This window comes from Bos indicus x Bos taurus, chromosome 12 (genome assembly GCF_003369695.1).
Source record: "Bos indicus x Bos taurus breed Angus x Brahman F1 hybrid chromosome 12, Bos_hybrid_MaternalHap_v2.0, whole genome shotgun sequence".
Taxonomy (NCBI): domain Eukaryota; kingdom Metazoa; phylum Chordata; class Mammalia; order Artiodactyla; family Bovidae; genus Bos; species Bos indicus x Bos taurus.
Window position 1 is genome coordinate 12,138,732 of NC_040087.1, and position 17,022 is coordinate 12,155,753.

General features: G+C 38.2%; 1 protein-coding gene across 7 annotated transcripts in view; it reads left to right on the forward strand.

The window, feature by feature from the left end:
- Positions 1-17,022, forward strand: part of DGKH (diacylglycerol kinase eta) — a 208,034-nt gene that overhangs the window by 161,455 nt on the left and 29,557 nt on the right. For 6 of the 7 annotated variants that reach the window (XM_027557145.1, XM_027557149.1, XM_027557152.1 and 3 more), the window contains 6 exons: positions 859-1,129; positions 2,048-2,170; positions 9,613-9,738; positions 12,235-12,352; positions 13,344-13,454; positions 13,595-13,691. In XM_027557145.1, the coding sequence (XP_027412946.1) occupies positions 859-1,129; positions 2,048-2,170; positions 9,613-9,738; positions 12,235-12,352; positions 13,344-13,454; positions 13,595-13,691 (846 nt within the window). The remainder of the gene's footprint in view (positions 1-858; positions 1,130-2,047; positions 2,171-9,612; positions 9,739-12,234; positions 12,353-13,343; positions 13,455-13,594; positions 13,692-17,022) is intronic. The other variant, XM_027557148.1, reaches the window with a different exon arrangement.

The following is a 17,022-nucleotide window of genomic DNA, read 5'->3' on the forward strand; positions in this document are numbered from 1 at the left end:
AAATGTTTATTCAGTGTTTTGCCGTGAATGTGTGTGTGCCAAGCCTCTTCATTCATGTCCAACCCTTTGTGACCCCATGGCCTGCAGTCTGCCAGGCTCCCCTGTCCATGGGATTCTCCAGGTAAGAATACTGGGGTGGGTTCTATGCCCTCCTCCAGGGGATCTTCCCAACCCAGGGGCGGAACCCTTATGTCTCCTGCATTGGCAAGCAGGTATTTTTTTTTTTTTTTTTTTTACTATTCACACCACCTGGGAAGTCCATGTTTTGTCTAATGTATAGCAAATTTTGTATAATGTGTAAATTGTTTATGTAATGTGTCACTTTATCATGAAACATTCTTTGTTTTCTTTTACGGAAAAATAACTTTAGGAGGAATGTAAAGATTTTTCACTCATGCAATGGAGTTTAAATAGTTCTGGAAGTATAAATCAGTAAATTTACAAAATAATTGTGCAGTTTTTAAAAAAATTTATTTAGTCCATAGTTATCTAAAGTATAATTTATAATAGATAGCCAATTAATGATAACGGCTTCCCAGGTGGCTCAGTGATAAAGAATCCACCTGCCAGTGAAGGAGACTCAGGTTCAATCCCTGGATCAGGAAAATCTCCTGGAGAAGGAAATGGCAACCCACTCCAGTATTCTTGCCTGGGAAATCCCATGGACAGAGGACCTGGTGGGCTACAGTCCATGGGGTCACAAAGAGTCGGACATGGCTTAGGGACTAAACAGCAACAATATTAATGAAAAACATCAATGTAGGCATCTTTCCTCTAAAAAATTGAAAACCATCATTTAAACTGTCACTTTCCATCTCCACTCAATGAAGACTCATCACTATGTTTTTGTTTTCTTAGTGTTCCATCCTAAATGAGAAGCTTGAACAACTGCTCCAGGCTTTGCACATAGAGTCCCAGGCAGGTCCAGTTCTCCCAGGCGTCAGCCCTCTCATGGTAGAAGATGCTGTGGAATCTTCCAGCGAAGAATCCTTGTGTGAGAGCAAGGAACATCTCTTGGATGACACTACGAAACCCTCTTCCCAGAAAGCTGTCAAACCAAGGGAAATAATGCTGCGGGCAAACAGTTTAAAGAAAGCAGTGAGGCAAGTCATTGAGGAGGCCAGAAAAGGTACACGTTAACAGAAGCAGCTTCTGGAGTTGGCAACATTCTTATTGCAAGCACAAGAGAATTTTCCTACTGGTCAGACTGTGCGTGCTCAGTCATGTCTGACTCTTTACAGCCCCATGGGCTATAGCCCACCAGGCTTCTCTGCCCATGGACTTTTCCAGGCAAGAATATTGGAGTGGGGTGCCATTTCCTACTCCACGGGATCTTGCCCCCCACCCTCTGCCAGGGATTGAACCCACAACTCTTGAGTCTCCTGCATTGGCAGGCGGATTCTTTACCACTAGCTCCAACTGGGAAGCCCGTTGGTCAGACTAGACACATGTTAAAAGAATTTCAGAGATAAAGTACACTGAAAATGTTAAAATAAAATTACAAATTACTTTTAAACCATATTTCTGAAATTAAAATTTTTAACTGGAATCTGTTAAATTCTTAAAAGAAAATCAAGCCTATAAGCTACTTTGAAAATATTTTCTTAACATTTATCTCTTAAATGTTTATGTTGTTTTTTTAAGGGTTTTTATAAAAGTTCCACCTCTATTTTAGTTTTTCTGTATTCCTGTAATATGTGTACTTAGAATTTGAGGTAGTCGACTAAAACTTAACTTTGAATAATATTCAGAAACCTTTATGAATTGTAACTTGTGGTTGGACTTGTCTTTCATCCTCGAAGTTCTTAGATTAAATTTTTCTCTTCTGCTAAAAATATAGTTTTGAGATTTTAAAATATTTCCTTTTATAGTCTCTAGTATTAATACTTAACAGATATCACATGACCCCAGAGTTCACTGCCAATCAGTGCTTATTGGTGAATGGGAAATTTCTTTGAGTTTATATTTCAATTTTCCAAGAATACGTTAATATTTATGGATCTTATTTTTGCTGATTCAAACATATTTCTCCTCTTGCTACTTAAAGTGATGGATGACCAGCCAGTTCACTCCTCTGAACCAGTTAATCAGTCATTCGATTATGATAGCACAGAAACAGATGATTCCAAAGATGAGTTAAAAGAAGATGATGCGAAAGAGTCATTGACTGGTAAGAAAACTGTGATAAGATTATTTTGGGATTAGATAAAATATAACTCTGCTTTCTGTTTTCGAACGGCTTATTAGTATGAAATAAACTATTTGCATTTTTATTTTTTAACAAGGTTTTTCAGAAATTAAAGCTTAGGTATTCATGAATGCTGAAGTAATGAAGGTAACATTGTTTAGACTATTGGCAAGTACTCTCACATCCCTTTTTATCATTTAATCTGAAAATCATCATCATAAACTAAGAATTTGGGGACCAAACATGGCTAAATATCTTAATTTTCCTCTAGGAAGAGTAACTACAAAAACTGAAGATTTTAACGTGTTTTAGCTTTCAGATTTCTTTGAGAATAATATGGAAGCTGCAGGCCTCACAAGCATAAAACGTTGCATTTAAATAATTCATTGGTCCCTTGAGTTCTATTGATCAGCCTAGATGGTTGATAATCCTTATTGCTAAATTAAGTTTTTAAATCATAGGACATCTAGTTACAACCCTATCTCTACTGAAATTATTATTATTTTTTTTTCTACTGAAATTATTTTTGCCAGGGAATTAATATGTAGTTGCTTGAAGAGTATTAACTATTTCTCTACTTTTCCAGCTTTAACTGAAGGTGAATTTATACTTTTAATTTTTCATGTTGAATAAGGGAAAAGGTATTAATTTACTAGGATATAAAACAAGCCGAATTATTAATGAAGGCGAGAAGATAATACGGAAATAATTAACATAGTACAAATGAAAATCAATACTATTCTATCACAACTGTTCGCAATCATTACATTTTTGCTTTTACTTTCATTACATGTAAACCTGGGTAGATTACTTAAGTTCTCTGCGGTGTCCTCATTTGTAAAATGGGGGTAATAACGTACCTACTTTTTTGTGGTGTTTAAATAAGTTAACACCCATTAAGTGCTTAGAATAGCTCTGGATACATTGTGCTGAAAAGGAATGTTTGCGGTCAGTGTCACGATTATGATTATTGCTACTGCTTCTGCTGTTGTTGCTACTAACTACACTAACTTTGAAAGACTAGTTCTTAATTGTATTTAAAACTCCTAGAAACTTTGAAACTGGACCATATTATAGACCTCATGTGTCTGACCTATAACCAGTTCTTTCATATTTTACAGCGTCTTTTTGGACCTTATTTTAGACCTGTTTAGACCTTTTCCTGGAGAAGGAAATGGCAACCCACTCCAGTGTTCTTGCCTGGAGAATCCCAGGGACGGCGGAGCCTGGTGGGCACATCTGCACAGAGTTGGACACGACTGAAGTGACTTAGCAGACCTTTTCCAGCACATAACCCAGTTATATTAATTTAACCTTTGACCTTTTTGACCTTAAATGGCCCCATTGCAGAATATAATCCAGTGCAGGCATATTTTACACCCTTGACCAATGGTCATGAGCCTTGTATTACTCACTGTCGCTACAACCCATGCTCATTGTTGTTGTTCAGTCTCTAAGTCGTGCCTGACTCTTTGCAACCCCATAAACTGCAGCACGCCATGCTTCCCTGTCCTTCACTTTCTCCCGGAGTTTGCTCAAACTCACATCCATTGATTCAGTGATGGCTTCCAACCAGCTCATCTTCTATTGTCCCTTCTCCTGCCTTCATTCTTTCCCAGCATTAGGGTCTTTTCCAGTAAGTCAACTCTTCGCATCACGTGGCCAAAGTATTAGAGCTTCAGCTTAAGCATCAGTCCTTCCAATGAATATTTAGGGGTGATTTCCTTTAGGATGGACTGGTTTGATCTCCTTGCTGTCCAAGGGACTCTCAAGAGTCTTCTCCAGCACCACAATTTAAAAACATCAGTTCTTTGGCAGTCAGCCTTCTTTATAGTCCAACTCTCACATTCGTACATGACTACTGGAAAAACCATAGCTTTGACCATACAGTCCTTTGTTGGCAAAGTGATGTCTTGACTTTTCAATACACTGTCTAGGTTTGTCATAGCTTTTCTTCCAAGGAGCAAGCATCTTTTAATTTCATGGCTGCATTGACCATCTGCAGTGATTTTGGAGCCTGCTCTCATGATCAGCTCTAATTGTTAGAAAGTTTTTCTTCTGTCAATGTATTGAGCTCTATATTTTCTTCCTTAAATTTCTACCCGTGGTTACGTTATTATTAAAAAACATTTTGTAAGATCATGTTAAGAGAAACAACTACTGACATCTGCTTCATGGTTCAGTTTTACACGCATCATTTCATGATATTGCAGATTGCTCTTCCAGGGGACAGCCCTTACTGAAAACAGCTTTCAGGGCATCATATCCTCTTTCCACACATTGCATATTCTTTTTCCAGGTTCTGTCTAGTAAATTATTTTACCAATCTAACGTGATCATTTTAAACCTTTTGTTTTTCTCATTAATGGTCAATATGATGCCCCATTAAAATGTGATGCCCCATTTTGAACAGCATCTTCCAGGTATTTCTGTAATGTAATAGCACATCAATACTCATACACTCCTCCTTCTGGACACAGTGAATGGCTCTTTGGAGGATTGGATTTTCAGCGCTCATTGGTTTTGGTTTTCCAACCACCTCCCATCCCATCTTACTATACTGTCATGAATTTGATGCTTCTGTTGTAGTCTGCAAAGAAAACCAAAAAGTAGAGATAGAATGACGTAGATGTTGTTATTGAAATAAGCATAGATTATGCAAGTCTTTATGGTACAGCATTTGTTCTTAATTTTTGCCTAGTATTCCAGTTTATTGGGCATCAGTATCTGGAGGAGTGTTTTCTAAGTTAAATCATTAACTTTCTGAAGCACATTCATTATATTATCATTGAATAAGTTGATTATTTGTATGTCTGAGATGTGCAAAATACACATTAATATGATCAATGATATGTTTAAGAAGAGCCATGAAACATTAATTTAGTTACCTGTAGTGAAACATCAATCTTGGTCATCAGAATACTCCCTGGTTTTTTTAATCAGAGATGAATATCAAAAGGTTATTTTTATAAGAAATTAGTTCCAGGGCTCCCATCTGTCTAAAAAAAAAAAGAGCTCTGTTCTGTTCCTTTTCCTTAGTGCGACTGGACAGTTTTTGAACGAGAGATGAGAGTGTAAGATTAATATAGTTAGTTTGTAATTAGTCTTAGGCAAAGTAAAGATAATAAGGTTTTAGAGTATTTTTAAATTGAATTTGAGGATTACTGTTTCTTTTAAACACCTGCCAACTGCTCCTAAATCAGTTAGAGATACTATTTGATCTCCATTAAATTGTGCCAGTTTAGGTAGAATTAAATCTCTTTTTATTGTTTACTTTGAGAATAATTCTGTTTTGGAATAATTTTTTTAATGAGCTTTTATAAGAATATGGTAGAACTGTTTTGAGTAATGGTTAATTGAGACATAAAAGTATATTGATTTCATTTGAAAAAATAATATTTTTCCTCTGAGAATTACATTAATTACCTTTGATTATTTACTCAACATTTTTGAGAAAAGGATTACATTGGTAATATACACTACAATATATATGTTCCATTTTCAAAGATTGTAAGGTGTCAAAATTTCCTTTCTTTAAATATGGATTGCTCACTTTCAGATTAGGAGTATCATTGACCTTTCAGTTCAATCAGTTCAATCAGTTCGCTCAGTCGTGTCCGACTGTTTGTGACCCCATGAATTGCAGCACGCCAGGCCTCCCTGTCCAGCACCAACTCCCGGAGTTCACTCAGACTCACGTCCATCAAGTCAGTGATGCCATCCAGCCATCTCATCCTCTGTCGTCCCCTTCTCCTCCTGCCCCCAATGCCTCCCAGCATTAGAGTCTTTTCCAATGAGTCAACTCTTTGCATCAGGTGGCCAAAGTACTGGAGTTTCAGCTTTAGCATCATTCCTTCCGAAGAAATCCCAGGGCTGATCTCCTTGAGAATGGACTGGTTGGATCTCCTTGCAGTCCAAGGGACTCTCAAGAGTCTTCTCCAACACCACAGTTCAAAAGCATCAATTCTTCGGTGCTCAGCTTTCTTAACAGTCCAACTCTCACACCCATGCATGACCACAGGAAAAACCATAGCCTTGACTAGACCGACCTTTGTTGGCAAAGTAATGTTTCTGCTTTTGAATATGCTATCTAGGTTGGTCATAACTTTCCTTCCAAGGAGTAAGCGTCTTTTAATTTCATGGCTGCAGTCACCATCTGCAGTGGTTTTGGAGCCCCAAAACATAAAGTCTGACACTGTTTCCACTGTTTCCCCATCTATTTCCCATGAAGTGATGGGACTGTATGCAATGATTTTCGTTTTCTGAATGTTGAGCTTTAAGCCAACTTTTTCACTCTCCTCTTTCACTTTCATCAAGAGACTTTTTAGTTCCTCTTCACTTTCTGCCATACGGGTGGTGTCATCTGCATATCTGAGGTTATTGATATTTCTCCCGGCAATCTTGATTGCAGCTTGTGCTTCTTCCAGTCCAGCGTTTCTCATGATGTACTCTGCATAGAAGTTAAATAAGCAGGGTGACAATATACAGCCTTGACCTACTCCTTTTCCTATTTGGAAGCAGTCTGTTCCATGTCCAGTTCTAACTGTTGCTTCCTGACCTGCATACAGATTTCTCAAGAGGCAGGTCAGGTGGTCTGGTATTCCCATCTCTTGAAGAATTTTCCACAGTTTATTGTGATCCACACAGTCAAAGGCTTTAGCATAGTCAATAAAGCAGAAATAGATGTTTTTCTGGAACTCTCTTGCTTTTTCCATGATGCAGCGGATGTTGGCAATTTGATCTCTGGTTCCTCTGCCTTTTCTAAAATCAGCTTGAACATCAGGAAGTTCATGGTTCACATATTGCTGAAGCCTTGCTTGGAGAATTTTGAGCATTACTTTACTGGCGTGTGAGATGAGTGCAACTGTGCGATAGTTTGAGCATTCTTTGGCATTGCCTTTCTTTGGGATTGGAATGAAAACTGACCTTTTCCAGTCCTGTGGCCACTGCTGAGTTTTCCAAATTTGCTGGCATATTGAGTGCAGCACTTTCACAGCATCATCTTTTAGGATCTGTAATAGCTCAAGTGGAATTCCATCACCTCCTCTACATTCCAGGATGTCTGGCTCTAGGTGAGTGATCATGCCATCATGATTATCTGGGTCATGAAGATCTCTTTTGTACAGTTCTTCTGTGTATTCTTGCCATCTCTTCTTAATATCTTCTGCTTCTGTTAGGTCCATACCATTTCTGTCCTTTATCGAGCCCATCTTTGCATGAAATGTTCCCTTGGTATCTCTGATTTTCTTGAAGAGATCTCTAGTCTTTCCCATTCTGTTGTTTTCCTCTATTTCTTTGCATTGATCGCTGAGGAAGGCTTTCTTATCTCTTCTTGCTATTCTTTGGAACTCTGCATTCAGATGCTTACATCTTTCCTTTTCTCCTTTGCTTTTTGCTTCTCTTCTTTCCACAACTATTTGTAAGGCCTCCCCAGACAGCCATTTTGCTCTTTTGCATTTCTTTTCCATGGGGATGGTCTTGATCCCTGTCTCCTGTACAATGTCACGAACCTCATTCCATAGTTCATCAGGCACTCTATCTATCAGATCTAGGCCCTTAAATCTATTTCTCACTTCCACTGTATAATCATAAGGGATTTGATTTAGGTCATACCTGAATGGTCTAGTGGTTTTCCCTACTGTCTTCAATTTAAGTCTGAATTTGGTAATAAGGAGTTCATGATCTGAGCTACAGTCAGCTCCCGGTCTTGTTTTTATTGACTGTATAGAGCTTCTCCATCTTTGGCTGCAAAGAACATAATCAATCTGAAATCGGTGTTGACCATCTGGTGATGTCCATGTGTAGAGTCTTCTCTTGTGTTGTTGGAAGAGGGTGTTTGCTATGACCAGTGCATTTTCTTGGCAAAACTCTATTAGTCTTTGCCCTGCTTCATTCCATATTCCAAGGCCAAATTTGCCTGTTACTTCAGGTATTTCTTGACTTCCTACTTTTGCATTCCAGTCCCCTATAATGAAAAGGACATCTTTTTTGAGTGTTAGGTCTAAAAGGTCTTGTAGGTCTTCATAGAACCGTTCAACTTCAGCTTCTTCAGCATTACTGGTTGGGGCATAGACTTGGATTACTGTGATATTGAATGGTTTGCCTTGGAAATGAACAGAGATCATTCTGTTGTTTTTGAGATTGCATCCAAGTACTGCATTTTGGACTCTTTTGTTGACCATGATGGCTACTCCATTTCTTCTGAGGGATTCCTCCCTGCAGTAGTAGATACAATGGTCACCTGATTTAAATTCACCCATTCCAGTCCATTTTAGCTCGCTGATTCCTAGAATGTTGACATTCACTCTTGCCATCTCTTGTTTGACCACTTCCAATTTGCCTTAATTCATAGACCTGACATTCCAGGTTCCTATGAAATATTGCTCTTTACAGTGTCGGACCTTGCTTCTATCACCAGTCACATCCACAGCTGGGTACTGTTTTTGCTTTGGTATTGTTTTTCCATCCCTTCATTCTTTCTGGAGTTATTTCTCCACTGATCTCCAGTAGCATATTGGGCACTTACTGACCTGGGGAGTTCCTCTTTCAGTATCTTATCATTTTGCCTTTTCATTCTGTTCATGGGGTTCTCAAGGCAAGAATACTGAAGTGGTTTGCCATTCCCTTCTGTGGTGGGCCACATTCTGTCAGATCTCTCCATCATGATCCCGCCCGTCTTGGGTTGTCCCTCGGGCATGGCTTAGTTTCATTGAGTTAGACAAGGCTGTGGTCCTAGTGTGATTAGATTGACTAGTTTTCTGTGAGTATGGTTTCAGTGTGTCTGCCCTCTGATGCCCTCTTGCAACACCTACCATCTTACTTGGGTTTCTCTTACCTTGGGCGTGGGGTATCTCTTCACGGCTGCTCCAGCAAAGTGCAGCTGCTGCTCCTTACCTTGGACGAGGGGTATGTCCTCACCACCACCCTTCCTGACCTTCAATGTGGGATAGACCTTTAATTATGGTGAAAAGTAAAAATGTTAGTTGCCCAGTCGTGTCCGACTCTTTGTGACCCCCATGGATTCTAGTCCACCAGGCTCCTCTGTCCATGGGGATTCTCCAGGCAAGAGTACTGGAGTGAGTTGCCATGCCCTCCCCCAGGGAATCGTCCTGACCCAGGGATCAAGCCCTGGTCCTGCATTGTAGGCAGATAGTTTACCGTCTGATCCTATTGATCATCATCTATTTCAAATGAGAGATCAATACAGCTACCTGTGACACATTCCTTCCACATGGTAAATCCCAAGAAAATGAATAGAAAATGGTAAAAAAAAAAAAAAAAAAAGTAAACACAAGGTAATATTTTCAGTTCGACTGATTAAACATGTATGAAATTATTTTATGTCATCAAGTGTATAGAGACTTGCTTGTTTTTTAAAACAGCTTTATCAGCATCTCTTTTTAATCTGGACTTTTTGCCCACAGTTAAAGGTGCACCTCGGTCTCCGGATGGCCGGGCTGGTCGTTCCCAAACTGACTCTGGCCCTGGTGCCCCTGTGGCAGCCAGCAAGGAAAACCTCCCTGTGCTCAATACCAGAATAATTTGCCCAGGTAGTACTGACTCTGAAACATGGTGTATTTTTAAGTGTTTCTGTGAAAATGTATAAGTACTCATCTTCCTGAACTTTATAGAAATGTGCTCATAAATGTGTTCCTTTAAGAAAGTGTTCTTAGTACTTTCATTATTTAAAGTCCAGATCCTTAGACTGTGGTGTGTTTAAGAATTGTCTGTAACTCTTAGAAAGCATATTCCTGGCCCCTGACCTGAGAAATTTTGATTGAGTAGTTCTAGAATGGAACCCAGGAATCTGAATTTAAGTCCTAAGGTAAATTTGATCTTGTATTTAACCAACTTTAAAGTATCCTTACAGCCTTCCTCTTAGTTTTAAGCACAAGTATCTACAGTTATTTTTAGACTGATAATACTGCATCGTTTTGGAATGTCCGAGGCATCTGTTTCAGCCCTGATAAGGGCTTGGGATTTAGGATAAGTGTCTCAGAGATCTCCTTAAGTACCATTTGTTTGCCTTAGTGAAAACTTTCCAAATTCATTCCAGAGTACTTTGGAACCTAGATTACACTCTAAAAATCAATCTCTTCTACAAATGATTTTTTAAAGGTGTATCACAATTCAAGAGTAATATTTGGAGACTTTATTATTGTTTGTAATAGTCATATATTGTTTATAATAGAGCTTCTTGTGGCTCAGAGGGTAAAGCGTCTGCCTGCAATGCAGGAGACCTGGGTTCGATCCCTGGGTCAGGAAGATCCCCTGGAGAAGGAAATGGCAACCCACTCTAGTACTCTTGCCTGGAAAATCCCATGGACAGAGAAGCCTGGTAGACTACAGTCCATGGGATCACAAAGTCGGACACGACTGAGCGACTTCATCGTACTATAATAGTCAAAAAGTGGAAACAACCCAATATTCATCAGTTGATGAGTGGAGAAACAAAATACGCTGTGACCATACAATGGAATATTAGTGATTAAAAATGATGAACCACTGATATATGCTATAACATAATTACCCTTGAAAACATTATGCCAAGCGAAAGAAGCTCAACACAGAAAGGCACATATTATATGATTCCATTTACATGACATCTCCAGAAGAGTCTAGTCTATAGAGAAAGAGAACTTTCGTGGCTTAGTGGTTTCCAGGATCTGAGACCTGGGGGCCCTGGAAGGAATGGAAAATAACTGCAAACCCATATGGGGTTTCTTTCAGTGGTAATAAAAAGTTCTGAATCAGGTAGTAATGATCATTGAACAACTTTGTGTATGTAAAACTTAGTTACATACTTTAAAGGGGTGAATTTTATGGTATGTGAATTATATCTTAGTGAAAATATTAAAGTATAAATGATAAATCCAGGACACATTTGGTTCCGGAAAGGATTCTGTGTCTAGAAGTCCTATCTCTCTTCAAACCTGGACCCTTCTGGATGGAAGCTGTACATATGGCTAACCTTAAAACATTTTAGAAAATACTGTGCTTTTCTTTGGGGCATCTGAAATATGACTCTTCATCTTTTCAAGCCGTTATTCTCTCACCAGCATGGTTGTTTTGTTCATTTATTTATTTATTTAGACGTAAAGGGAACTGGCATAACCGTTGTATATTCGAAACTATGAGAGTAAATGACAGAATACAGTTAATCTTGATTATTTGATAATCAGCTAACCTTTGTAACTAAAATAATGAATATTTCTAAGAGGAGCGCTTTGTTGAAGAAAGGAATGTTAGCTAAAGAAAGGACTTTGTTTCCTAATTTCCTAGTGTTTCTTGATTGCAAAACCTATTTTTCTTCACTATTCTTTCCTTTTTGTCTGTCTCTTCCCTGGGGTCCTTATTCCTTAGTGCTTCTGGCCTTAACATTTGGTTTGGTAAATCATAAAACTCATTAGCTTTGAATACTATAACTAGTTAGTAGAAAGCTAACTAGTTGTTGAAATGAATTTGAAGTTTTGCATATTTAGAGGTAAGATGCTTCATTTTTATGTTCAAGGCTGTATTCTTCTAAAATCCATAAATACCTGGGTTTAATATTTTACTACTTATTCTTGACACCAACACTGAGCTTTCACCCTTGGACGTCAGCATTTTTACTTGAGTATTATTATCTGTGCATCAAGAGTGTGAAAATGTTAACTTTGTGACATTCTGGATAATTCGGCCTTTATTGTAAATTCCTTACAGACTGCCTTCCCTGCCTTCTTTGCTAATGAAAAGGAAGCAGCGGTTACTTGTTGAAATTACAGAATCATTGATGGTCAATGAGAAACTGTCACGAAGAGACTCCTATTTAGGTCCTTACCTCTTTCACTTTTTATGACAACAGATCATAAAAAGGAGCATCAGAAACCTTGTATTTACCAATATCATAATTCTTAGTTTTGATTAATGAGAACAAACACTGAAAAGCATAGAGACATTTTGCTCCATGCTTTGGGAGCAAGATGTTTCTGATGAAAACTAAAAACAATGTATCGGCTGTTTCTGTCTTCTCTTAACGTGTCCTCCTGTATTTTTTTCCTGGCCAGGTTTAAGAGCAGGACTAGCTGCCTCAATTGCTGGAAGTTCTATTATCAACAAAATGTTGCTAGCAAATATTGACCCTTTTGGTGCCACGCCATTTATTGACCCAGATCCAGATTCAGTGTAAGAATATACTTTTGCATATATTTTGTTTTGGCTTTCCTTGTTTCTGTTTTATTTGAATGGTAACATTTTAAATACATTACAATAAAAATAGTCCCCCAAAAATTCCAAAAAAAGAATCATCAGAAAATTTCAAAAGTTGATGGTGATGAATACATTAACATATGTGAAATACAGTGGTTTTCATGATCTAAGGTAGGTCCCTTCCAGCCTGTAGTCTCGGATACCAACCCGGTGGCAAAGTGAGTCGCAGCTGTATACACTTTTCCCTGGAATGTTTTATTCATCACTGCCTTCATAATTGTAATTTTGCTATTCCTTTCACCTCATTTTTTCTCAGCCTTGCCAATTCTTCCATCTTTCAACGTCAAGGTTTACTTATTCCAGGGAGTTTCTGGCTCATACTGATCCCTTCCCTTCTTAAAATTCCTTTAAAACATCAGTTGTTCAATATGTACTGATACTTTGTTTTACTTCCATATTTAACTTTGCTTTTTTATGTCTCATTTCTCTAATGACACTCCTGAAGGAGTGTGCCACACTCCTTTGTACTTTTTTAAAGCACCTATAAGAAGGGACTAATTTAGTTGTTTTCTGCTCAATAAATACTCAATAAAAGTACCAGTGTGGAGGAGACTTTCTGACCAAAAAAAGAGTATTAGCATCTGACTGTGAGGCCCTCTAATTTGTGTATGTAGTGAGGGGCTTACATAGGAAGTAGAAGAACTAAGATTTTGTTACAATTAATAGAAAAAGCATTACCACTACTGTCTCCACTTCCCCTGCCCGCAGTCCCTTTAGGTCACTTGTTCTGAAATTTAAGACACACTGGGACATGCGCATGGCACATAAATAGGAAATGATTCCTGGTAAACTTTCCCCTTTTCATAGGAAATGTAAGCTTAAATGGTGTCAAGTGTTATTTTGTGTGCAAATTGTAATTGTTGTTATGAACCTGAAATTGACTTTCACATACTTTTCCTTATTGTAGAGATGGCTATTCAGAAAAATGTGTCATGAACAATTACTTTGGGATTGGATTAGATGCAAAAATTTCATTAGAATTTAATAATAAGAGAGAGGAGCACCCTGAAAAATGCAGGTAATTTGGATAATAGAGATAATGTAATTACACAAAGGCAATTTTACTTTAATTTCATTTATTACCTCTTTGGCTCACTCTGCGTTTAAAGCGTAAATAAATAATAGTTACAGAAATTCTCCGCCTATGTTTATTTTCAGGAGCCGAACTAAAAACTTGATGTGGTATGGAGTCCTTGGAACTCGGGAATTATTACAAAGATCATACAAGAATTTGGAACAGAGGGTTCAACTCGAAGTAAGTTCATCTTGATAGTAAAGAAATTTCAGATTATCTTGCAAGGTTTATTTGTGGAGCTGATTTGGCCTTAACTGCTCTCTTGAATGGGCTCCCCTGGTAGCTCAGATGGTAAAGAATCTGCCTGCACTGCAGGAGATTCCAGTTTGAACCTTGGGTTGGGACGATCCCCTGGAAAAGGGCATGGCTACCCACTCCAGTGTTCTTGCCTAGAAGAATTCCATGGACAGACCAAGGGGTCGCAAAGAGTTGGACATGACTAAGTGACTAACACTTAGGACATTTAGGGCACACTTTATTCTCTTGAATAGTGCTTAAACACTGGAGGAAAAAAAAATTAATGTGGTTTTCTACTTTATGCCAAAGGAGGTATTAGACACTGGATATGAGTGATATGCTTAATTACCATTATCATTAGATCCTGAAATTTAGATGTTTCTATGAAATTGAGGTTCCCCGTGAAAAGGCCAGACCATGGAAGTGTGTACATACACAGGATAACATTTTTACAATTTATTTATTTTTAATTAGAGGATAATTGCTTTACATTGTTGTGTTGGTTTCTGCCATACATCACCATTAATCAGCCATAGGGTATACATATGCCCCCTCCCTCTGGAACCTCCCTCCCAGAAAAGCATTTTTATCAGATTTTTTTTTCATTTAAGTTTCTAAATTCTGACTTGATTCTATAATGCCTGAAGTTTCACAAATCTCTGAAAATACCATTCACAATAAATAGTTTTTAAGTTAAATGTATACTTTGTTCCAGTTAATTCTAACAACAAGTTAATAAAATCAAAAGAGATTCTGAGCATTTACATTTTCTAGTTTTTTTTTTTTTTTTTTCTAATTTAAATAGGATGATAAGGACAGCAAAAGTTCTTTAATCTGGTAACAGGAAAAAGAAGATAGAGGACATGGCTCTGAGAAGTCTGCTGTGTATGTGTGTGCTTAGCCGCTCAGTCCTGTCTGACTTTTTGCAAACCCATGGACTGTAGCCCACCAGGCTCCTCTGTCCATGGGGATTCTCCAGGCAAGAATACTGGAGTGGGTTGCCATCTCCTCCTCCAGGGGATCTTCCCAACCCAGGATCCAGCATTGAAGGCAGATTCTTTACCGACTAAGACACCAGGGAAGCCCGAGAAGTGTACTTATTTTTAGAGTACTATTTTCCTTCACCTTTGTTCCAGAGCTCACTGTTTATGATGATAGGCTTGTCTTTCCTATCTTGGATCTTTTTATAACCAGATATTTTAAGTTGAGGTATAGACTACATACGGTGAAAGGGAAATTGGTAGTTGCTCAGTTTTCTCCAACTCTTTGCGACCCCATGGACTGTAGCCTGCCACACTCCTCAGTCCATGGGATTCTCAAGGCGAGAATACTAGATTGGGTTGCTATTTTCTTCTCCAAGAGATCTTCCCAACCCAGAGATCGAACCCCAGGTCTCCTGCATTACAGGCAGACTCCTTACTGTCTGAGCCACCAGGACAAATCTTAAGTTGACAGCTCAATGAATTAAACAGAATGTTTTTTATTTTAGTTGTTATCTTAGTAATGAAATATGGACTAGAGACGTGTCTGGCTCATTCATTATCAACTAAATGTCCTAGCAAAAATAAACCTATTTTACCTGCCACTCTAGAGGACAGCTACATCATCCACTGGTTTGATTTATCATTGCTTATGAAATGAAGATAGATGTTACTGGCTGAAAAGGTACAAAATCAGGAAGGCTCATACTCTGTAAATGCTATTGTTGGCCACCCCATCCATTGCTTAACTAGGGTTCTTGCCTATGGATTGCCTGTATAATCATTTTCCTTATTCATGTCCCCTAGTCAGCTACACTCTGCTTAAGGATGGGTAAGAAGTTTTTGTTAGCCCCATAAGCTTGCACAGGTCCTGGCCCTGACTTGAGAGGGAAACAGACAGGCAAATGATCATTTACATAATTTGTTAAGTGTTGTGTGGTCAAGACCCATAGCTGGCCATCTTTAGGATTTGGGGAACTATCCAGAATGAGAATGACTGGATTGCTTTATTTCTAGGAGAGCCTTCAGGTCTTCAGAAGTTCTGTTTCTGTCCTTTTTGATTGATGGTCCAAATTCTGAACAATATCCTGCGCAGCTGCTTTGTAATCTCCATTAAGCAGAGGTTCTTAACACTTTTTGATCTGTGAACCCTTTGGCATGCTATTAAAAACTATGGACCCCTTCTCGGAATATTGTTTTTAAAGCACTCTTTAAATATATATAGACACAAAATAAAATAATATTGAAATAAATTAACAAAATATTTTTAAAGCATTGTAGAGTGATATATTTGTTTCTTTATTGCTACATCAAATGACAAAAATCTAATGGTATATATAATAGTAAGTGTGGGCTTCCCTGGTGGCTCAGATAGTAAGAATCTTCCTGCAATATAGAAGAGGTTCAATCCTTGGGTCAGGAAAATCCCCTGGACAAGGGAATGGCAACCCACTCCGGTATTCTTGCCTGGAGAATTCCATGAACAGATGAACCTGGTGGGCTACAGTCTATGGGTCGCAATGAGTCAGACACAACTAAGCGACTAACACTTCACACTTTTACCTTACTTTTGAAGTAATGATGAACATAAATGATACTAAAAGATATCCGAAACGTCTGTAATATAATACAGAATATTGGTTTCTACTGTGATGAAGTCACAAGTACTGTATTGCCAATGTGTGGTTTGTTGTCTACATTTATAATTGAGTGCATTGCTAGATTTCAGAGATTGCTGACTATAAGAGATATGTTTTTACCATTGTAGTTAACAGACAGTGAATCTAACCGTGGACCCTTGGTTTTTGAACCTCAGATTCAGAACTTGATATAATTCTGACCTGATACAGAAGTTTATATTCAGTGATTAAAAGGAAAGTAAATTTAGGAAAACAAGATAGGTGAAAGCATCTTGATAATATGCACAAAAGGTAAAGTAGAAAAATTAAGAGAATTTTTTGCTATAGTTAAAAATAAACAAACAAAACGCCTGCTACTCCTGAGGACCATGGAAGGTCCATTGTTGAAAAATTAATTTCCTTGATGTTGGATCACTTAGGATAAAGGTAGAGAAGAGAGACGCAGGGCTTAGGGAATTTTTCTCAGAAAGATCCCTTTTCATCAAGTGCCAGTCACTGGCCAAAAAACCTCAGCTTTTTGCTCAGGAGTCTGCCTTCCCCTGTTGTGTTGTATAGAAGTCATGTGTTGACTTTGAGTTTGCACAAAGCAAAGACCTTGGCCTTGGCTTTTCCAGTGGCAAAATGAATAAAATAATGCTTATGTGCAGAATTATA